Source organism: Antedon bifida, chromosome 1, assembly GCF_963402885.1.
Source record: "Antedon bifida chromosome 1, ecAntBifi1.1, whole genome shotgun sequence".
Taxonomy (NCBI): domain Eukaryota; kingdom Metazoa; phylum Echinodermata; class Crinoidea; order Comatulida; family Antedonidae; genus Antedon; species Antedon bifida.
In genome coordinates, this window is record NC_136226.1 from 24632299 (window position 1) to 24656934 (window position 24636).

The following is a 24636-nucleotide window of genomic DNA, read 5'->3' on the forward strand; positions in this document are numbered from 1 at the left end:
CTGCTTTATCTAATAAAGAGGACACATCACAGCAAAGCACTAGCTGCTGTGCATTACCAAAGAAACAGAGACACAATTGTCCACGACACTTCTAATATTCCACAAACCAGTACAGTCCTAAAAGAGTGTCACACATCTAGCCATCCACAGGCCTTTGGAGTTGATGTCTTTTACGGTGTAATAAATAAATTAAAGCAGATAAAAATGTGATGTGAAGGTGGAAAAATGCTTACAACAAAGATGCTGTAAAAAGTCTACAATAGTTTCTACTTAGACCATAGGGCCAAATTCTTTTTTAATTCATAGCGAACAACATAACCTAATTTTAAACCTAAATTATTTCATTAGTTGTAGTGCCAAAGCCTTTGCACTCTCCTATAGCCAACAATTTTAATGTGTTTAGACTTTAACGTAAAACAGGTGTTTTTATACCATTTTTGTAAAATAGCTGAATGCCTGAACATGTTTCTTGGCCATAATTCTAATCTTATCATTGGAAATGTTAAATTTTTTGAATTTTTCTATTTACTATGTAGACTAGATGGAAATAATAATAAAGTTTATTACAAGCTTATAACTTTTTGTATATATTTTATGTATACTTGTGTTCTATTTTTGTCTTTATTATTTCTGAACAAATAGGCTAGTCAATCTAGCATTTTGAGTGAAACAAATTGCAAACAGAGATTTTTTTTTTTTAAATGGTTACATATGATAAGGTGATTATTTTTTGAGCATCACACCTCTGACACTCATCCCGAAGGTATGCAAATTAGCTTAAATATGCAAATTAGGGTGAAATTACAGGGTTACCATATCTTAAAAACTACTAATCGTAGAGAGTTCATTTTTGCACAGTCTGGTTCAGAATATATATATTTATATTTGCTCTAATGAGACATTTTACATAAAAATGTCCGGAAGTACCAAATTTTGACTCTTGACCCATTGGAAAAAATTCAACACCACATCAAAATAATTGATTTTTTTAAAATCTAGAAACATGGAAGGAACCCAGCAAAAAAGCAGTTCAGTGTGTCAGATGTACAATAAATAATACAATCATATACAAAAACCAGTACTGTAATATGTAAAATTTAATCAAATTCTCTATTATATTTGTATCATAACCTATAAAAAATATGCATTAAGGGAATGAGACTACTGTAGGTACTGTATGGCCACTATAATTGTTTATTAAATGGGGAAAATGTATTGTTTTACCTATAACATTGTTGTTAACTAAAACAGATAACATAAATAAGTCAACAAAATACCTTTTCACTCCAAGCGTTTGGACTTTCTCCATCTTCCCCAAACAGAAAATCTTGCACAAGTTTTACAAGTCTTAATCCGTTCTCCATTTCAGTTGCACTGTCTAGATTTCCATTCTTGGCATTATTGACAGCGCCCTCTAACATCTTCTCTATGAGGTTCCGTTTTATGACAATACCAGGACGAATGAGATCACATTTCTCCATCAATTGGTTAATACAGACAAAGACTTGGCCACGTTGCTGTATTAAATAAACTTAAATTATGTGTTTGGAATGAATGGGTCTATTAAGCCTCTACTCAACCTAAACACAATGCCACTTCTAACAGCAGACAGGAAGAAACAAAATAGTGGCATAATGGCAGGAGCTTTAGAGTTTAAGGGGCCCCAGAGTATGTGAAGGCCCCTTTGGAGTGCTAACCCAGAGGCCTTTTACCCTAGCGATACGCCACAGTAGCCATTTGGCTTTGATCTCAATTGTTGTTTCACCATATGATAATTAATTATATATGTGAGGTACTTACACACCAGACCTCCTCTGATGATCCTTGAAAGCCATTCCAAAGAACATGAAAGAGAATTTCAGTTATAGTGTCAGCCAAAACTTGACCAGTTTTATCAACTTCTGAATCGTCTTCAGAATAATCCTCATCTTCATCCTCCTCGCTCTGTAAGGACAGCCGTAAGTCTGACTTCCTTAAAGGCCTACTGAACTTTTGAGGATTGTAAAACATGGAAAGCATTGCTTCTTCAGTTTGAAAGCTACCACTACGTGAACCAACTTCAACGTATTCTGAATCACACTGGACTGACTCGGCTTTAGGAGGTGCTAAACGGTTATCACTTGATATTGAAGATATTTCTGAAAGCTCTGGTACGGAATTATGAGCGCTAGAGATATTACTGCTCAGCCCTGTATCTAGTAGATCTTTAGTTTTACTTGAAGATTTTTCTGTACTGAGGTTTTCGCTGGTGACAGACACGCGTGACTTATTATCCGAAACATCATCGTCTGTGAAATCTAATAGGTCAACGTCATCAATGTCTTCGCATTTGATTTCAATTTGACCAGATTTTGCATATAGTTTGGTGATGGCGTCTTGCCAGCCTGTTTCCTTGGCTATGTCTGACCTACAGGCTTTGTTTGTATACAGAATATGAAGTAGTTGTGTAGTTGCCTCTAGTTTTATAAGTACATTTCCTTTTTGGACCAACTGCAATGCAGCAATCAATCCGCTGAAGTTTGGTTCACTACATGTAAGTTTTTCATCTGGTGAATTAAATCAAATACAATTCATAAAGGTACATATATAAATAGTTGTGTGCACACCTAGTACATCTTTCGAGTCAATTAGGGTTTACCCCAGTGTACTAACTGACACAGCCCCCGCCGTGGGCAGACGAATGAGCGCTAGCATTGGCAGCACTGACATGACTCTTAGGGAGAAGCATGTAGTCCACAGTGTCATGATCGGAATGGCGCTATATTATTATATTATTAGTAACTGCAGAAATGTCCTGAACATTTTTTCTATCAAATTCTTTATTGCCAAATACAAAACAAGTTGGCAGAAACACTAATATAACACTAAATCCATATGGCTAAGAGCCTGTCTTCCCCCCTTTTCATATTGTTTTTTGACCATATTTAATGAGTGTGATCCATCCAGCAATTGCTGATCATTAGGGACCCTCAGAGGTTCACAAGACAAGCATATACACAAGATGCTCTACATAAACAAAGTCTTATTACTTTGGGAGTGGAGTTGTAATTTTGTCCTGACTTTTGACGGGACTCGAACCCAGGACCCTTGGAGTGGTAGCCAAGCATCATAACCACCAAGCCACAACTCCACTCCTCCTGTAACAGATACTAACCTGTGACTTGCTCCACAAGGTTTTTAGCAATGGGCATACTCATTGGTATTGATTCCATTAACATTATCAGGCCAGCATGCCCTACCTCAGTTAGACGTATTCTACTTTTAGTCTTCTCGTTAACTCTTGCTGTCTTCAATAATGCAGTTAAGATCTTAATGTATAAAAGGTAAAATTTCCTTGGCTTAGTTAAAACAATAAAACAGCTATTAAAAGATATACATCACATTGCAAAACACTTGGAGGTGTCCTCTGAATAGAGGTTAGCAGTGGTGTATTGCCTCTTGTTCATTTCATGGGAAAGTGTCCCGCTAATAGGGATGTCCTGTGAATAGGGTGTCCCAAAAGAGGGGTACTACTGTATTTCTTAATAGTTGAACCAAAAACAAGTACACTTCGCTTCTGTAGTTTACCAGATGAGAATAAAGCCTCTGGGGATTCCTAAAAATTTGGGAGACATTTTTACTTACCTTAAACACCCTGACCCTAAGAGCATCCGAGTGGTCTTTGTCTACAAGTAAGGCATATAGCAATTCTCCAATACCTTCCTCAAACATTAACAGCATCAGTTGATCTCCTGCTGAGGTACTATGGAGCAGTGAATATAAGGTATCAATTGCTTCATTTTTCTGAGAAAAAAATTACAATATTAATGTAATATTTATATAAATCCAAAGGCAAATTACTGAAAAATGACAATGCTGTGGGTATCAGTGGCTGGATCTCAATGGAGATACAAAATAAAATAAGCAAAAAGCTAAATAAAAACGATAAAGTAAAACAGCCAGAAAAGTTAGCACAGCTTTCGGACAACACTAGCTAATTGTACTACTAAGTGTAATATTTAAATATAGATATTATTTACATGTATGATCAAATTGGTAGTTGAAATAACTTACATAATATATACTATGAGAGAGTTCATACGTTTGAATACAATTGTTATTGCATGTATCCATAACCATGGGGTATCCAAATGACCGGAATTGCAAGGGAAAAACTAAATTTGAACCGCCCCCATCCAGAGGGATTTTAAATGGGAGAAGCACCCTGGTGCAAGTGTTTACACTTGTTAGATAAACAAGAAATGATAAAAACAATTATGTCAAGTTTTGTATATTTTAGCTTTTCATGAATAGTATAAAATGTTATCAATGGTGTTTATTAAATAAAATACACAAACAAACATTGGTGTTGGTAGTCTATGAGTGAGTTGTATACACTACAAGCATTGGTGTTGGTAGTCTATGAGTGAGTTGTATACACTACAAATGCCAATAAATTAAACGGTTCATGTGCCATAGCGGGCTGTATAAATGTGTATTTATAGCAATTTACAGCTAGTGTAAAATTAATTTCTTACCAGTTGTTCGCATGGGGCAGTAGAGATAAAAGCTAGAATTGAACACAATTCTTCCTTTGAAATACTGTTTCCTTTGGATACGTAATATTTGATCAAACCAAAGAGGGCAGCTCGTATCGTCTTGGAATCCTCTCTCGATATATCTTCTGGACCAAAATCGCTGATAAACAAAAATAATACTATTATAAATCATGATGAAAAAATATTAGTTGTACACACAGCAAATTATGTTCAAATCTTGTTTAAAGCACCTTATGTAACAAATGTGATGTGCCTATATATGGACATGATGATGTCATATCACTACCATATTTGGGTATATCACTTCCAAACTAGTTTGATAGTGTAGACAGAGCTTAAGACAGGTTTATTCTCATGATAAAAACACTTGGTAATATAAAGTACTCGCAGCATTAAGGTAATAATAGTGTTGTGTGCCGCCAATATTGACATGGCTCACTGGAGCATATCCCTTAGTTCAAGTTTAATATACTTTGTACTAATCAAAGTCATTATCATAATCATTATCATCATCAATCAGAATTAAATCAATTGAATCAATTACAGAATGAGAACTACAGTAACCCATAATCAATTCATGAAACTTTATCATCTCAAACTCTGATGAAATTCATTTGGTTGTGGTATACAAAGATTCATAAAAACATTAATCTTTTTACTAAGTAGGACAAGATTTGGCGGTCAGAAAAATAAACATACAGCATTTATTTATTTTGTTTTCTTTGAGTATGGTATCCTTATTAATATGCTGTCTCAAATCTTAATGTCATTATGAAAACAATTTGTTTAAATTCCAATATTTGTAATAACACCAGCATTACCTGTAGTATGTTCTGATGACATCTAATATATAACTCACTCCAAACTTCTGGTGGAAGTATTTGTGGTCATCTTTTATGACAGTGGACAAATACTGAATATGAGCTAAGAAAAAACAACATTTGCATTGTTATTTTTTTGTTACTTAAACCGTCATAATAATCCCAATAAGGTTCACAGTTAGATATATTTCATCATCATTGTTATCATCTTAATCTCAATCATTGGTCAACGTAAATATATTTATATATAGTGCATTCCACAAACAATGTCGTCTTTATAATAATAATTTAACATTTATTAGCTTCTATCTCAATGCGCTTTCTAACTACCTGCCAACTACAGCGCTATTTCGCCTAATACACCGGGGTATCGTACCACTCGTCGTGAAAGATGTACTAAAGTATGTTCTTGCACATGAGCATTATGTAAACAGTGGACATACGGAAAAGAATGGTTTTACCATGGAGCAAGTGAGCCTTGCCATAAGGCTATATGGATTAGGTTCCACTGTCTTAACCACTCGGCCAACTCACTCACTCCATTATCATTAAACTTATTATAGATAATCACAATTATTATCGCCACTGCCTCCGCACTTCAACCTATCAACCTACCTATCCTAACTGTGAAATCACTTTTGCTCCATATTCTGAAGTCAAATAGCAGATGCTGGTATGTACTCTTTGATAACACTGAGTTGCCATCTGATATGTATTCTAAAAATGTCTGTATGGCCATTAGAACATGGACATCGATTAATCGTGGATCCACCTGTAAATACAATGCATATACTAATATAATAATAATAGTCAGATGGATTTTGTAAATAAGATTAAGAAAACTGTAAGTGATTTGTTTGTTAAGAGATGGGTTATTCCATTTTATATATAGGGCTTCTTTTATTAAATGGAATAACCCATCGCTTAACAAACAAATAACTTTACAAAAACGTTAACGTTACAAAATCCATCTGAATAATCTTTTAATAAAAACCTTTAATACTGTATTTATTATAAATGTCAACATGTATGTACAACATACATACTATATGTACACCTTGCTTTGTTAATGTAATGTATAATCTCTTTCTCCTGTTCTTACTGTAAAGGTAAAGAAATTTATTCTGGCTCTCAACTAGAAACTGAGGAAATTCTGATTAGGCCCTCTGCGAACCCACGGCAGCCAGAAGTGCAGCGCCTACCAGAACAGCACACCAGGAGACGATACCCTACTCTTTTCACAGAGTGAACAAGTTCTTTAACATGCACTATATGTACTGTACACAGAACCAACAGCCTTACATCCCATCCGGAGAACGAGACAATGAGACTAAAACATCTTGCCTTAGATGCAATCACATGATAGTATGATATTATCATTACACCATCACTCTCCGATATATACAGCAACCAGTTACATCGTTGCTTAACTATGGTGATTTGACAATGCAGTATGGCCGCATGTAACCTCTATCTGGCTGGCCAACATCCTTTTTACTGATCAGCCTTCTTAATAATCATTATGATATTTAAATGTACTACTGGTACACCATTATCCACAACATCAATATCATCAGCAAAAAATCACCATAATACCTTTTGTAGAAGCATTCCTATTGTCGGAATTCCCTGGCACTGATGTAACATATCCTGGTTAATGGGATGTCCAACACATATGTTCTTAATAAGGGTTAGAAAACAAGCCACTTGATTCTGTTCTAATGCAAGATCTAATCAAAGAAAATCAACACGCAACATGTGTTAATTACAGTTTGGGAAACCTCTGTATAAATGAGTATAAACTCACATACGAAATCACACATTCTGTGTACATCAATACCATACATGAAACTGATTTTTTATGGGTTTCAACATGCGGAATGTTTATTCGTAGAAAATGTTACCAGAAAAACTTTAAAATAAATGATTCAAGAAAATTCAGACAGAGTTTTAGTATAAAAATGTTTCAAAAAGACGACAGAGAATTAAAAAATATTGGCTAGGGCTGCTGTAGCCTAGGCTAGATAGGCTTAGGCTAGGCCTACGTATTAGTATAGCCTTTTAACGGTATGTAATATGATTTTGCCAAAATGAAAAAAGCTATAAATTCAAATTTATCCGTATACATGTTGCGACACGGATGCGTATGCGTGAGTTTGTCCATTTTACTGTTAATTTTACTTTGTATTTTATTTACTACTATTTTTAACAATCTATTTTATGAGAAATTACTTATAACTTACCAGTTTCTCCAGGAGACTGCAGCACCTCCCATCCATCAGCACTTATTGTTCTTTCAGGTGTAAGAGGAGTCATTGGTTCTAACAATATATTGTCTTCAGATGTTGCCATCTCTAATATTGGGAACAAGACTTGAACACCGCCTATGCAGTTAATCACTTCCTGGAAAATAATATTTTCAGGAAAATTGATCTATTGGTTACATCACAAAAGCTTATTATATTAAAATCTGAGTTACCTGTATATTCCATATGAGATTTTAAATAGCACGCCTTCTGTATTCTTTTAACATGGACTGAAATATCAAGTAGTGAGCCCTCTCTTTTTTGCCAAGTACTTCACTCAGTTTCTGATTGCTTTCATTTTATTGTCAAAATATTTGTGATTTTACAAGAGCATAGCAGAGGAGAGACATGCCAGGTGCACCCTATCAAAGCTTTGGCCTAAAAAATATGTCATTAGCACATACCTTTAGATCCCATGTGGCACAACTGTGACCATTCAACCGGCCTTGATATAAATGGTTTGGTGCCAAATCTGAACATACTCCATTCCTACATGCCCTTGCATCATAGTACAGTAACATCTTGGCTGGAAGTTCTGACAAGTCATTATCTTCACGTTGAAATAATATCACATTATTTGGACCTATGTAAAAAAGATATATATTATACTGGTAGAAATAATCTGAATTAAAAATATGTCAGTTTTCACATTGAGAGGGTAGATGGTTGGAGACGGTAATTTATACAAAATATTGATCTGTGCACACGGATATAAGCCCAGTATATTCTGTTCCATTCATCCGTTCATTATCGGTCGATTTACCATTCAGTCCGATAAACAGAGTTAAGTTTATGACATCATTTTGAAAGTTTTCCAACCAAAGCTAATGCACGTGGTAGACCTTTTTTTTATTTTTAGTTGTTGCAAATTTAACTAAAACATCATACATACATGCATATTAAAAAGTATATGTAGACTGTGAATTTTCTTCGATTCATTTAAACAATAACCATCCTCGTAAGACCCTTTTAAGGCTTTGTTTAGGTGTATTTAGTTCATCATTTTTATTAAACTTTGCTAACCTAAAACCTAGCCTGGCTATAAACACGTCCATAAAATTATGTGTCTAGGAGGAGGCCGACAATCATAGTTTGGGTCTTGAAATTGATTTGTACAACTATCACACTGTAAAACTACCGTCCTTTTCATTGACTGTCTCATTGTGAAAGCGCACTATCATGATAAAGGAAAACTTACCTTCAATGTAAAGCCTTTTAATCTCCTTTGATTGTAAGGCATCATGGAAGATGCAAACACTTCCCATCTGGCCGTGAAGACTTAAAGATTCCCCCATGATATCATCCTGTGATCCTATTGGAATTGTCATTGTTCCTGGGTCTACTGTGTTGGATTCACGTCGAGGTAGATGATTTGTCAACAACTTCCCCACATTTTTAAGGGAGAGCTGAGATCTTCCTTCAGTGGGTTGGGTAGCAGTGCTCGGCTGAAACGTGTTGGGGCCAATCGTACATTTGGTGAATGGCTATAAATGAAGAAAAACTGTTTATATTTTTTAAGTCTCCACATGGCCTTTATCATAATTGTCTGTCAAACCAGTTAATTTTAATATGCAATCAATACTTTTCAGAAGGCTGCATATCTTCAGCATTTCTAACCCTGCAATGTTGTTTTTAAATAGAGGGATATTTTACAAGATGTGTCGACATTCCAGTGGTTATGTTACAACCGTCTTCATAAAAGATTCTCCAGAGACAGTTCTAGCATAACAAGCATATATACCATTCTCAACACTACTTTATTCCCTTTTGGAAACACATGGTATACCACAAGCCTAACTTTGCTAGTGTTTAAACAATACTACTAACCTCATTTAGGGCTGGAAATTTCAGTTGAGATGTATGCCTCAACAGGCCATCAATATACACAGAAAGTTGACTTTGGACAAATGGTCTTCGAGAAGCAGCATGAACAATATCCAGAGAATGCTATAAGAGGAGTACAGATTTGACAATTTGATGGAAATGTTTGGGAGTTTTTCCAATTCTAAACTAATTCTCAAATATTTTTCTGGAGACCTGAACCAGAAATTTAAGGAAATATCTGAAAAAATACATTACCCATTGATTGTCAGTAAGAGAACATTCGACGATATCTTTTACATAGTATTCTTTACGAGTACAGATGGCGATAGTAAGGATGCCATCTACTGTAAAGAAAGCCTCAAATCCCATTCCACTTGCCGAATAAAAACTGAAATGTAAATAAAAATTGTTGTAAATAATATAATAATTTAATAATTATTTAGGTATTTGTATAGCGCCAGAATCAACTAAACTGAAGTAAAAATCAAAGGCGCTTATATTGGATGTTAAAAAGATGCGTTTTAAGTTCTTTTTTAAAAATACCAATAGAAGTTGATTTAGTAAAATGACGAGGGAGAGAATTTCAAAGAGAAGCAGCCGAGAACATAAAAGACCTTTGTCCATAAGATTTGGTGTTAATTCTAGGAACAAGTAGTAGGTTTTGATCAGCCGAACGAAGACAAACAAGAGGGGTGTAGGAGGGAAGAAGATCAAGGAGATAAGTAGGTTGTTTAAGAACTATATGATAGTACCTACTGTACTAAAGTCTACTTTATTATAGCTTGGTTATTATTATAGAAAATATTTCGCAAAGAAAAGTTATCTACAAATTTAGCATGGTAATTTTATCTCATGTGAACATGTTCCTGGTACATTGGGCCTGTTGGGGTTTAGTTATTAACTAAGATAAGTTTGTGACGTTACAAATACTAACAATACTGTATTATGTACATATTCTCCATGGCGCACAGTGTTAAGGGGCATGGAACTGATCGTGTTACAGCCACAGATAACCCTTTGATCTCTTGAGCTCATCATCCTGTTGTTAGATTACCTTGGTGATACAAACTTACTTCAAAAAGTAGGGGACATGACATGACCACCACAATACAATGAGGGCACGTGTAGGAAAACGAATTAATAAAAACCAAGTACAGTACCTGTATAACTGTCTTCGGTATATCTGGACCATGGATGGGTCATCTTCTGATAAACATTGGTCTAGACACAGCCAAGCATGAAATGAGAATCCATGGCCTGGCCACTTGTGTACTGCTGATATCGTTATTCCCTGTCAAAAAAGTATATTTTTCATTTCATTTAATTTCGAATAAACATTTATTTTCTTCCTTACATCATCATATAAAATTAAGAATAATTAAAAATAATAAAATGACTATATCAACCCATAAATGTAATTATTTATTATTATTTATTTGTTTTCCAGAAAGACATATAATTTACAAATAATGAATGTTTATGAGCAATAGGGCAGATAATTTCATGAGGTGAAAGATGAAAATAGAACATTTTATCCGTCACTGAATATATTTACCCCTTGCACTAATAAAAAATTAATTATTTGTTTTATAACACATCTACTTTTAACGATGAGGCTTGGCCAAGGACATTTCAGAATGCAGCAATCCAATTGGATGTGGAGTAGAAAAATTATAGACAGAGTGGCACTACAGTTTGATTTTCGAATGTGTAGTCAACAGCCTAGCCTAGCGTTTCGCATTCCAGTTGCTCATGGTGTAACACAAGGATATGGACTATGGAGTTTTATAGTGAATGTCTATTGAGTAGCATGTGACCTACAATCTTCCAATCTCATGGAATAATAATTCACTCACAGCATTTCGGTCTTCCAAATCAAAATAATGATGTGCTCCCAGTTTGCCCCCTTTCCTTGCCATCATGGACATACTATGCATCATATGTTTACATTTTGGTGACAGCACCTTCTCATCTTCTCCTCGTATTAGTGTTATTAGTCGTTTTAATTCTGACGACGTAATACTACAAGAGCCCAGTGACTGAAGTAATTGTATCAACTTGTCTGTAAAACAAAAACAACAATTATATTGAGAGATGATTTATAAAAGCAATGTGCATATTACATATGCGGATTCCAGGGAGCATCTGTTATAGAGTACATGAGTAAAGAGTATGCATATATGGTATTTGTAATTCCCTTTTTAATATTGAAATATAAAATAAAATATATTTGTTTTCAGGCATTTTTCTCTAAATAATATAATATTTAGTATAATTTGTCTAAAATTATAAACATGTAGACTTTATTATATGAACAAACACACACATACATTCTTTAAATAACAAAATATTTTTCTGCCGATCACATAGCAGTCAGGGGAAAATGCCAAAAGGCTATCTACTTTCTAGGAGTTTTATCAGATAATCTATATTGTTTTGTTTACTCCTGTAACATGATCAAAGTGTGCTTATTTTCCCTAACTAATAGCATTGTCAGTATAAGTTTGGCTAATTGGTATTTGAAACTCAACAAAAACATTTATAGACAAAAGTAAGCAGATTCGGTTTAACTTGAAAAGAATGTATGCACATAGGACAATATATAATATAAAAATTAAATCTCTAACTCTGACAGAGTGTTCTAGATGGCATATAATAAATAATGCCGATTCAAAATAAGCGGGCCTTCGAGTTGTTAATGAAGGCTTGTCTGACCATTCCAACATTATTATTATTATTATTTCAAACTGATAACATTCTGTGAACACTTTGTACCTTCTGCTTTCGGATCAAGGGTATTTCTACACTCTAATGTATCCAGTATACACCCTATAATGTTACTAGAACAACACTGTAAGCGGTTGTGATTGCACCAGGTACAGCACCGTGAAAGATTGCGACACACTTCCAGTTGAAGATCTTGTGATTTGAAATCTGGTAGCCACTTAATCATGATGGATGCAGGACCAGTGTTACGTATGACTTGGTCCTTCTCAGCTACAAATTCATCATCCACAAGCTGTTTGAATTTGAAGATAAGTAATAAATTAATTCATGTAATACAGCTTAGGTGGTCTTAAACCCCTGTTCATACATGTATGGCTTGGTCCTTCTAAGCTACAAATCATCATCCACAAGCTGTTTGAATTTGAACTTAAGTAATAATGAATTAATTTTACAGATCGTCTAACCCCAGTTCACACTGTTGGGTGTTTAAATGATTAAATGTAAATGTAATGTGGAGGAAGAGTATATATAATAATCTATATTGTAACTCATAGTTTGGTACACAGATGATTCATCCTTTTATAAATTTATATAAAGCATTAATTTATTATATTTATTTCACCAATGTAAAACAGAACAATTATGAGGGACCTGTATAGAAACCAAAGGTTGTATTTACAGCCCATTGAATTAAGATATTATCTCCAAAAAGAAAAGGAAGTATCTCAAAATTGGTTTTATTTATCTCAATGGTTATTTAAAAAACAAAAAATAATTTGGGACTGTATATAAGACTTTTGAAGATGTTTTGTCAAAATAGGTAGATAATCATGTCATTATAGTTTTAGAATAAGAGTTTTGAATAGTGAAAATGAACTTGTTAGGTCCACTACAAACTATCTTTTATGGTTTTCAAATCTCCTCACTAAATGGAAATGTTGTTATTCTGAAATAAAGTGATCAACCAAACACTTTCCGAAGATGATACTATCTGTCTGTATAGGAAAATTGTTAAGAGAGGTTACACCTCTGACCAATTTGGATGTTTTCATTGTTATTATTTAAATCTGTACATAATATCAAGTTTTCAAGTATCAAGTTTCTTTATTTATATCACTGTCGAAGCTGATTTAATGTTTGTTTAAATTAAAATGTATAAAACAATAAAAGTATCAATAACATAAAATATACCATATCAAACAAAGAATTGAGTAATTCTTTGGAAGGCTGTCCTAATCGTTGTAAGGCCTCTCCAAGTCTCTGGTATCCAACAGCTTCTTTAAAAGCATCTTTGGCACATGTTGATTGCATGAAAAGTGACGCTAATGTACGAACTGTCAGATACGCAATAGTCAGCTTGTTACTCTTCGTTTCCTGATAAATAAATACAAAAAATGATATTTAATTAATTAATTGAGTATAATGATTATAATAATAATTACTATTTCTACTAATTACTAAATATTTCATTTCTATAACTTTTTCATGAATAATCATGCTCGAAGGCGCTTTACATAGCACATTATTATCCCGGTCATTTTTTGGATCAAACACGTATGGAAACATACTCCCATATTGCAGCTAGTAATCAGCGCAGAGTTGTGTCTTGATCTAAATGAGTACCCATTTTATACACCTGGGTGGAGAGAGGCAAATAAAGTGTTTTGCCTAAGGATACAAGCAATGAGGGTTGGATTCGAACCACGATCTCACGATCAGTAATCCAACTTCCAACACACTGCGCCACATGCCATCACCATATAAAAAATATATTAGACCAAAAGCTTAAACCAAAACATTAGGGCGAGCAAAGATCGAATAGGTAAGGTAACACAACTAGATAAGAATAGAGAGTCAACTTGCGTGGAATAAATGATGTCTGGTGTTGATGATGATGGTAATGATAATGATTATTTATTATTTATTATTATTTGTTCTTTCTTTAAACTGAAATACACTTTCAAAACAAATGTACTGATTTCCAAAGTGGTTCAGTAAACATATTTACAACAAAAATAAAATATAAAACAAAAACAAAGAAAACAGATATAAAACTATTTACAATTGTGAAGGCAAAAAGGTTAATACATATATGTTTTCCCATAGTGAAGATTTAAAAGTTGCCAAAGACATATTATGGAGTTCTGATTTTATGTTATTTGATTTTTATTTTGATTTTATGTTATGATAATAATGATGATAATGATAATGATGATAGGAATATTAAATCAAATAAGAGTAACTTTTGATTAAAAACCTACAAGTTATAGTAACTAGATATTAGCTTTCAATTTAGACAAACACTCCCTTCCGTTAATTATGAATATAGCCAAGTGGGGAATTCCCTTTTTTGGTACCAAGAAAATATCGGTTTAAGTTCTAACCAATCAATATTTTAATAATACAAAATGTTTCAACTTACTGCAGCATTGTTTAAAACCTTCAACAGCTCATTAAAAATATCTAATTTAATAAACGATTCTTGTAAATCAGTCTTATCTCGTCCAAGCATAATATGTGGAATGGTTCCTATAAAATAAAAAAAGGTATAGTTTGATGTGAACATGATGGCAGATATTAAACTATAGCTTTCACATTTGTCACATTCAGAAACATTAAAACACATACAATTATTATATTCCCCCAAGAAGTTTCAGGCAATATTTAATGATTGGTTCTCACTAGAGACGCAACACAAGGACATTACGCAACGTTAATGATTTGACAAATCATGAAGCGATAAAATATTTAAACTGTCGCATGTCATTGGTCACCTCACTTGCGTTGCATCTCCGTTTGTGCGTTGCGTCTTCAGTGGGAACCAAGCTGAACAAAGAAACTGAAATAGCATGTAGAATACCACTACTACAGTCATAATCATGAGTTTGGGGAAAAAGGGTAGATTTCAAAGAGAAATTATGTAAATTACATTTAACGACATCAGCCTGATTTGCAATTCACATGACCACTATCTACACCGCATACATTAACTCATTAGTGTAGGTTGACCTAATGAGGGAAACAGTGATTACTGTATTATCGTAATGTCTCCAATGCTCTATGCAAATATACATACATATATACTTCATTGTGTTGTATTTTATAAACTTGTGATGGTTATCTATAAGCAAAAATTTACTTTGCTGATAACTGAAATTCATACCAAACACCAATCAATAGTAAGAATTGCTAACGATTTAGGAAATTTACCTGTGAACCTAAAAGCTACCAAATACCAGAACAAAACCCACACAACTAGACTGTATATTAATAAAAATGTTTCTGGGTAGATTTGAACTTGAGACCTCTAGATGGCCATGCAAACATCATGCTGTTACACCATAAACAAGTGTTATTGTCTAATTACCCATTCATTATTTTCAAAATAATATTATTAAAGAATTACTCATCTATTAAATGCCAATTACTGTCATGGATTTGTGTCTGAGTCAATTTAAAAGATGAAATTCAGTGTAGGAGAGATTAAAAGGATATTACGCACAAGGTGTTAAGAGATATCAGGACTTAATAACATCTGCTAACAGATGTATTCAGGGTCTTACACAAAAAAAAATATTATTTATAAAATACAGTAAAGCAATATTAAGAGGCCAGTGTTCTCCTGAAGCAGGTTTTGGCAGCAAGATTTGCTGGATTAAACTTGTTTAAACCGGTATTTAAGATGGTGTCAGAAAATTATACATAAAATAAACACCTATCTAGTAGTGGTAGGGTAGGTTAGGCATAGCCATTACAAACATAGACCAAGAACAATCGATGGCTATTTTGTCAATTGGTTAGATAATGTAAAATATTATTTGACTTTTGTGTATTTAGTAGATTAGTATCTTATATAGTATATATCAGTAATTCAGTACTTAATTGTCCCTTTAATAGTGGTATTTACTGAAACATATATTGCACCTCATTCTCGGGAAACTGTCCCCATGGGATGTCCCAAATGATGGGTTCTACAGAAATTCAAATCAAACTAATCTATAAATAACTGGCGACTAATTTGAACATAAACAATTTAAAATAACAAAATCAATCAGTATCATTTAGATTCTTAATTTGACTATTATTATTGATACACTAGTTTAAGATGACTGGTTGACAGCTTTTATTTTTTGACCTACATTTTTTTTTCTTGATGTCTTTTTATGTTATTAAATTTGTCTTAACTGACAGATTCAAGGTTTTATTTTCAATTTTTTTTATATATTTCAATTCTGGTTGATTGTTACGTTTTGCAAAAATGATCAGATACTTTCATTTTCAACAGACGGATATCAAATCAAAACATGGATCAGACGTAAAATGAAATAAATGATAAGTCGCAGGCAAGATTTAAATAAAATTAATTGGTAGAAGAATGTGATGTTTGCCATAGGGATTCTAAGGTCACAAGTTGACTCAAGCGTAAAGAAAGTGAACGTGTTCTTCTAAGGAAGAGGTTAGTTTTGCGAAGAGTTCAGATGTGAGAACGAGTCATCATGAGTATTGATAAGAAGTTCCTTGTTCAATAGCCGCCTTACAGTTTTTATCAGTTTCTTAAGTTACTGACTACCATGGATTTATTGCTTTAAGGAATATAATACAAAACCAATTCTGTAAGTACAACATACTTATTTCGCATAATTTTTTCAAGGCCATAAATTTTGTAAGAATTTCTAAAACAAGCATTTTGTGGCCTTCTATAGTACATTTTACTGTAAAGAAATTTAAACAATTGTTTTATAAATTGTTGAATAATCTCCTTGAGGCCAAGGTTTGGTCGTGAGAGAAGTAACTGTCTAATCAACAAAAATGATTCTGTAAGCTGTTATTAAAAGAAAAATAATTACTACTACTTACGAAGTAATTTTAGCTGCACATCAGGGTTGCTTTTACTGTTATTTAATGCCTTTATTAGGTTTCCAAGTAGTTCCATTATGTCTACTTGCCTCTGGTAAAAGAAAGTCATCAAAAAATGACAATAATCAGAATAGTACAGTTCTTTAAAGTATGTGCACAAAAGGCTTATTAACAATATAATGGATTGAAAGGAGTTTTAACTTATATTATGTCAGTAATTATTGTTAGTTTCTTTTGTCTTCATAAGTGGACTCTTAGTGAAAATAAATGATGACAGTACGTTGGGAGGCTCCCACTAGAGTGCATGATTGGCAGATTGTTTCATTGTCTGATAAGGGACATGCTAAAAATTCTTATTTTCGTATTGCATTCTCTACTTTTTGTAGAAGGGCTATTATTGTTTTTATCCTGGTAGGCTATAGACACAAATTATGGCAATAATAGACTATTTAGTTCGAGTTTTCAATCTTGCCATTCTTATTTAATACCAGTGTAGTACAAAGGTATAAAGGTATTTATATTTGTCCTCAAACTGAGGAAATTTGGATTGGCAGCCGGCAGCCAGCAGTGCAGCGCCTACCAGATCAGCACACCAGGAAACAATCCCTTACGCTTTGCGAATAGTGTACCATATTCTTTAACATGTACAAGGGACCAAGTAAAGCATCTTGCCTAAGGATACAGTTAATATAGTACAGATAGGCTCGAACCCATGCCTATCACATGCTAGTCCAATAATATCATTACACCATCACTCTCCAAAAGTTGTATTGTGTATTATTATTAGATCTCGTCAGTGCAGCTCAGGTTTCGAAATGAAATGTACCACAGAACTGGCATAATATATATATATATTTAACCATGTTCCTCATCCCAGTAAATATTTGTATACTATTGCATGCCATGTGACTCACAATCAGACATTTATTTAGATGTTATCTAATAAAATATTTACATAAGATAACTTACTTCCTCGGGTGAACAGGTATGAATAACCTGTATCATTAATATAATGCACTTTAAAATAAGATCATAGAGAGATAGGTTGTCTTTCAATACATGAGGGCTAGCTAATGATTGGCTTTTTTCAGGTAACAACTGATGAAAGATAAGATCTACGGTTGCGGGTGATACCACTTTCAGAGCATTTTCCTAAAGAAAACAAAATAAGTTTCCATTAATCAATGTATTTTATAGTCAATAAGAAATACTTTTAGGATGAAATATACATTATATGGTAAGTAACTGTAAAGTAACAAGCTCTTGTATACAATATTAATGTGTTCAAACTGATCATTAAAAAAATTAAAAACTATGCTTAAATTTAAAGATCATTGTGGGACCGTTAATAAGTTTGATATATGAACAATATTGAACAAATGAATGACCAATCAAAATGAATCAATAAACAAGTGTGATCCAATCAAAAATAGGCATGTAGTCTGTATAACCACTTCTTTGGGACACCCCTATTAAGAGGACACTTAAATAAACAAAGGCAATGTATGTACTACAGCCAATCCAAATTTAGGGACACCTCTATTAAGGGGACACCCTATTGAGTCATGAAGGTGTCCCCTTAATAGGTGTTATGATACATTCATGTTAACAAATACACTTACAGTGCTACCACAAAGTATTGCCCCATATATATGAAAGAGATGAACTTGTATGTCTTCTGGAAGATGACTATTTTCTCCTTGAAAACAATCTGTAAAGAACAGGTGGCATTTATTTAGTTATTCAAATATATCGGATTATTTAAGTTTAATAATGTTGGGTTACATTATTGATATATTTACTCTCACTGTATTAATGTTACAAATGTTTATTATTATATACTGGCACCTTTCAATTCACGTCAGCATCTGATTGGTTAATCGCTGGTCTATAGTTATTGCCATGCCCTCGAAATATAGACAAGCTAAACTGCGCATGTCGGTTTCCTTCATATCTTTAATACAATCCAAACATGCGACGCGATGATTATGTAGCTAGCCCTAACCTATGATGGTTAACATGTGTATATGGAGCTGACTATAAGATTTAGTAAGTTTAGCGGCCAGTTAAAATATGGAGAAACAAGTATGATTTGGGAATATTTAGTGGAGTTGAAAGAGTCAAGAGTTACAACCCTGGCACTAGTTCAGGATTGAACACTGGACCTTGGGATTGGAAGGCAAGCATGTTAGGACCACAATGGAAATAAGTTTGCCGTCTCGGTACTTTTTTGTGTTTTTATCCTATTGATTTTATATCAGAATAAAGAAATAAATAAAATAAAATAAACCACTAAGCTACGGCTCCACTCCTGTGGAAATGTCCAATTGAGATTCACATTTTTCACTGTCAATGTGTTACAGTGTAAAAGCATCAGTTATTAATTGCATACACAAAAGACGGGTGAAGTCGAGATGATGTCATTGAAGTGTGAAATTCAATTCACTCAAAGTGACAAGGGTACCTTGTATAAAATATACTAACCATAGAAAAAAGGCACAAATTCAACAGAAAGAAACCCTGGCTGATAGTGTAACTGGCGTTGATCCATTTTGTGTCTGGAAGTAAATAAATAATGATGTAAAATATTATTTTTATCTCTTTTGTTGGTTATTCAAATAATATTAAAAATAATGGTTTCATCATGTTTCAAAGATTTTAATGAATCTATATATTAAGAAAATTTGTAGTTAAAATATAAGTCATGGAAGTGATAATTAAATGATACAGCCATTACGTACAATCATGTGTTAATTGTGCGTTATACAAACTAAGATTTCATAGAAACCTGATTAATAGCAACTTTCACTTTAAGTACAGTAGGATATTGAACTACTAGTAAACGCAGATGGCTATCAGATAATCATCAAACTTTGTATCATTAAGGTGCAATAAAGATGTGTAAAACAGTAAAAATAAATGACCTAATATTGTGTTTGAGGTCATAAATAAAATTCTATTACTGATTTAAAAAATTACTTTTCAAACAGGCTTTGAAACTAAAACTGAAGAATACATGGTTAAAAACAAATTTACATCATGTGATTCATTTGGATTTTAACCAAAAAGATAAGATATAAAAGAATGAAACTAACAGCCACATCTTATATTTATCTGCATTTTATAGATAACACGTAAAATTAGAAATTACGCATTGCGTGGGATGCTTTGATATATTAAAGCATACTATAATATTAAACTGTATGCGTCATTGTGTACATAATAAGAGTGGACCTTCCTATTTCCTTTGGTGTAAAAGCTGCTTATAAGAAAAATAGAAATGGAAAGTTTTAAACTACCAGTACATTCTTATAAACAACTATTTTTTTAAATACCCATTTCCTATATGATTTTCAAATTACACAAAGTAAAAGTGGTGTCGGTAGTCTCTGATTATTACTTACCAGGATAAATATATAAAAAATACAGTTGAACCAATATTAAGAGGACACCATCAGGACCCAACAAATTGTCCCTTTAATAGAGTTGTCTCCGAAATAGTCTACTGATAGTTAGAAACTTCAATCAAAATATTTTATGATTGTACAAGTACAAATTAATAATAATAATAATAATAATTTTTAAAAATCTTTAAAGCTCTGTGTACACTATCAAACTTTATGAGACAAAAAAAATGATATATGATGTGATGTGCCTATATATGGACATGATGATGTCATATCACTACCATATTCACTACTATATTTGGGCATATCACTACCATATTTGGCCATATTACTAGTTTGATAGTGTGAAATCAGATTTAAAATTTCTACTTACCCAACAAGAGATTTCCTCCATGTGTGAAAGGGATCATACATGCATTCGCCTAGATGTAATGTATGCTTAACTAAATCCATGTACTTTTCTTTAGATGTATCACAGTCAAATTCAGGTATCTGTTATAATATTTAAGATATAAGCAATCAGAAAATCATTACCAACATAATTTAATTATCAAGAATAAAAAAGGAAGAGATTTCCTCCATGTGTGAAAGGGATCATACATGCATTCGCCTAGATGTAATGTATTCTTAACTAAATCCATGTACTTTTCTTTAGATGTATCACATTCAGTATCTGTTATAATATTCAAGATATAAGCAATCAGAAAATCTTTACCAACATAATTTAATTATCAAGAATAAAAAAGACTTTTCATTTTTGCCTTCCAGCTGAACCCACAGGCCAGCTAATATCCAGGGGCCTTCTTTAAAATAAATCCAGGGGCCTTTGACAAAATATATAAAGAGACATACTAACTATACAATATAAAATACAATATTATACAGATATTGCCTGCTTAGAGGTGAAATATAAGATTTGACATCCCCGAGGGAATGATATTTGCTTGAGGGAATATATTTCCCAAAGCGCCAAGTGCTGAGAGGGGAATATATTCCCGAGAGCAAAATATAATTCCCCGAGGGGATGTCAAATCTTATATTTTACCGATATAAAAGGCGATATTTGTTATATCATATAGCCAACAACAAGTAGAATATTTACTGGGTCGGGTAGCTAGGCCTCCTTTATGTAATAAGCTTACTGACTTAGTTAAACGTTGCATTCATTTTACTTCAACTTGTTGGCTAACAGATATCACCTTTTATATTTATTTTTTACTATTAATACCGCTGTTACTCCTAAATTAAGTTACACTAAATTTGAAAATGTACATAAATATTCATAAAGTGTACCTTCTTTAAAACAGCTGAAGCGATTGGAATTATCTGGCGGAAAAACTCACACGATGCAATCAAAGCAATATTGTCATGATTTCTGAAGAGGAAAAACAAATTATCAAAATAAGAAAGTCTGGACCAGTCTAAAACACTGTACACTACATTATTCACAGTATAACTTGATTAATAATTTATAATATCTATGCTCATTTTAACTACTCACAGAGTCACAAAACAGTAGCAACATCTGAAAATGTGGGATCAACATGTGACAACACTAATTGGCAACCATGTGGAATTAATATGTGACAAATAATATTAATTGGTGACAATGTGGTTATAATATTAGAACATGTGTAATTTAACAACAAGAACCACAGTGCGATTGGGGATGCTATGTACATAACTATAATTAAAATTAACATGACAATACGTCTCAGCTACTCCACAGTTGATTATATAAGTATATTATTTTTTCAAGGATGTTAAAATCTGATTTTTTATAAATCATGAGGTTGTGTCAATGGTGTGCAAATGTTTCAGTTTTGCAGATTCTCATTTCCCTATTGTTAACACATTATATTATAGTTAATTATATCCTCTGATTTGGGTCACAACCTATTCAGGGGGCCACCCTCATTACTTTTCCATGAAATGAATGAGGACAATGGCCTCTGGAGAGCATGTGCTATTGTCGGTTTATCCAGGTAAGCTAGGCACGAAATAGACACAACCGGCCCTTCATTACACCATTTTAGGCCCTGACCCCTACCAGCCCTTCCCCTCCCTCCCCTTTTTTTAAAATCCTGGATCCGTCACTGAAGGGCAAAATATGCAACAACATTACAGCCAACACATATTCAGGGAACATCATTCCTATTAAGGGGACACCTTTCTGTAGCCCAAAAGAAATAGGGGTTCTATTATTTTATTATACCATGTAAACCGTTTATATTCATATTTCATACCTGCATAGTACAATTAATACTTTGACCATATCTAGCACAAACTGTAACGTGTCATCGTTGAGGTTTTGAACAAGTAAACTTTGGTTTTGTTCTAACTTGTCCCTTATTACTTGTAGAAGATTGCTTGGTAAAGTTGATAATGGTATACTATCTAGTTGAGATCTGCGAAAATATAAAAATAAAATCCTTAATTAAAAAGAAACCCTGAGGAATTACTCAGAGATTAGAGATTATTATCATGACATTGTAGAGAGTGACAAGTTCAATGGTTTCTTTTTATGAACTTCATAATTGAATGACTTTGTTTCTCAACACTTATGAGGGTTATAAAGAGTTGTTAATGTATAACATGAAATAACCTTTCCTAATAGCAGCAGGCGTTTTTTTTGTGTTAAGGCAGAGATGCAGAGAACTGTATGTGGCTATATTAGTTTTGCTCTCGGTTTATTTTCTGAGTCTAGGACTCGGAGGCCTAAACTAGAGGCTTTGTTAAGGTCTCCTTTATCTTGATCCATACAAAACTTAAAACTTAGGTACTGTATCCATGTGCCAAAATATTTTACAGTACAATCCCTCCATTTTGGGAACCCCTATTCAGACACCCCTATAAGGACACTTTCCTCTGAAACAAGCGCCAAATATGTTCTAACAACATAACTACAACTACTATTCAGTAGAAAACACTTTTAAGGTGTCCCTCTTGGAGTTCCATGATCCTATTATTAGGGGTTCTGCAGTATTCCTAAACTATAATGCTTACATTTTAATAAAATATACAGTTAAAAACCTATTAAGGGGACACCTTCAGGACCCAACTAATTGTGTTCTTAATAAGGGTGTCCGCTGAATAGGGATCTCTGAATACGGATCTATAAATCTACACAAAAAAAGCGAATTGATCTGGAATCACGAAATTGATAAAAATTGAAACTGTATTAATAGCGATATAAATGAATGTTATTATTTTGTCTTTTCTTGCATTGGCATTCTCAAAAGTGTCTGCATTATTATTGTACATATTTTATAAACAACCTAAAAGTGACTACTGTAGTGTAGCAATATTTTTAATTATTTACACCTGACCAATCTTACTTTTCAAAAGTATAACATAAACATTAAAAACAAAACCTGTTATAAATTGAATAAATACAAGAAATGCTTGTAGTTTGCTACTCCATCAACAAACCAAGTTATGCAAAACCTGCTATAAGTTTGTTTGTAATCAGATTGACCCCATACAAACACGTAATCAAAAGTAAACATCAAACCTACTACAAATGCTTTCATTCATTTACATTCACAGCTGATGATAAATTATTACTACACAAACAAAAGCATTTATTTACTTACTACTTCATGTAACTGTAAGTTCCCTTTTAAAAATGACCATGTTTGACACTGGTATTTTAGTGTTTTTTTGCAGGACTATAGTAACCCTCAAATAGCAGTGGAGTTGTGGCTTGGTGGTTATGATACCTCCTGTCAGTGTCACATGTCAGGATTTTTTCTAAGGACAAAATTACAACTCGACCACTCCCAAAGACTTTAAAGACTTTGTTTATGTAGAGCATCTTGTATATATGTTTGTCTTGTGAACCTCTGACGGTCCCTAATGATCAGCAATTGCTGGATGGATCACCCTCATTAAAATTGGTCCAAAAAAAAAACAAAACAAAAAAATATCGCATACACTTAACGTAATAGAAGGCGGTATAAAATAAAATTTGATGTAATTGTGTGGATTCATTCATTCATTTTATCAGTGGAAAATTACTTCCATTTATTGTCATTTGCATTTGCAAAATTTACATAGAAATTATGTTCTCTGAGATGTACAAAAACAGATAATGAAAAACTAACAAAAACAATTACAAAATGTCACATCACTTTTGTATGGTATTAAGGAGGAT

At 33.1% G+C, this 24636-nt stretch overlaps 1 protein-coding gene across 1 annotated transcript in view; it reads right to left on the minus strand.

Annotated features, from left to right (window-relative positions):
• Positions 1-24636, minus strand: part of LOC144846734 (neurobeachin-like protein 1) — a 108815-nt gene that overhangs the window by 77724 nt on the left and 6455 nt on the right. Inside the window, exons 3-27 of the mRNA XM_078703569.1 lie at positions 22727-22888; positions 21774-21855; positions 20854-20972; positions 19558-19631; positions 18696-18784; positions 18043-18225; positions 17074-17164; positions 14639-14745; positions 13408-13590; positions 12265-12508; positions 11346-11551; positions 10650-10780; positions 9745-9877; positions 9493-9612; positions 8864-9149; positions 8070-8248; positions 7603-7762; positions 6956-7089; positions 5975-6131; positions 5360-5462; positions 4518-4677; positions 3625-3783; positions 3155-3308; positions 1801-2546; positions 1278-1517 (exon numbers count right to left, since the gene is read on the minus strand). Coding sequence (XP_078559695.1) covers positions 1278-1517; positions 1801-2546; positions 3155-3308; positions 3625-3783; positions 4518-4677; positions 5360-5462; positions 5975-6131; positions 6956-7089; positions 7603-7762; positions 8070-8248; positions 8864-9149; positions 9493-9612; positions 9745-9877; positions 10650-10780; positions 11346-11551; positions 12265-12508; positions 13408-13590; positions 14639-14745; positions 17074-17164; positions 18043-18225; positions 18696-18784; positions 19558-19631; positions 20854-20972; positions 21774-21855; positions 22727-22888 — 4402 coding nt within the window. The remainder of the gene's footprint in view (positions 1-1277; positions 1518-1800; positions 2547-3154; positions 3309-3624; positions 3784-4517; positions 4678-5359; positions 5463-5974; positions 6132-6955; positions 7090-7602; positions 7763-8069; positions 8249-8863; positions 9150-9492; positions 9613-9744; positions 9878-10649; positions 10781-11345; positions 11552-12264; positions 12509-13407; positions 13591-14638; positions 14746-17073; positions 17165-18042; positions 18226-18695; positions 18785-19557; positions 19632-20853; positions 20973-21773; positions 21856-22726; positions 22889-24636) is intronic.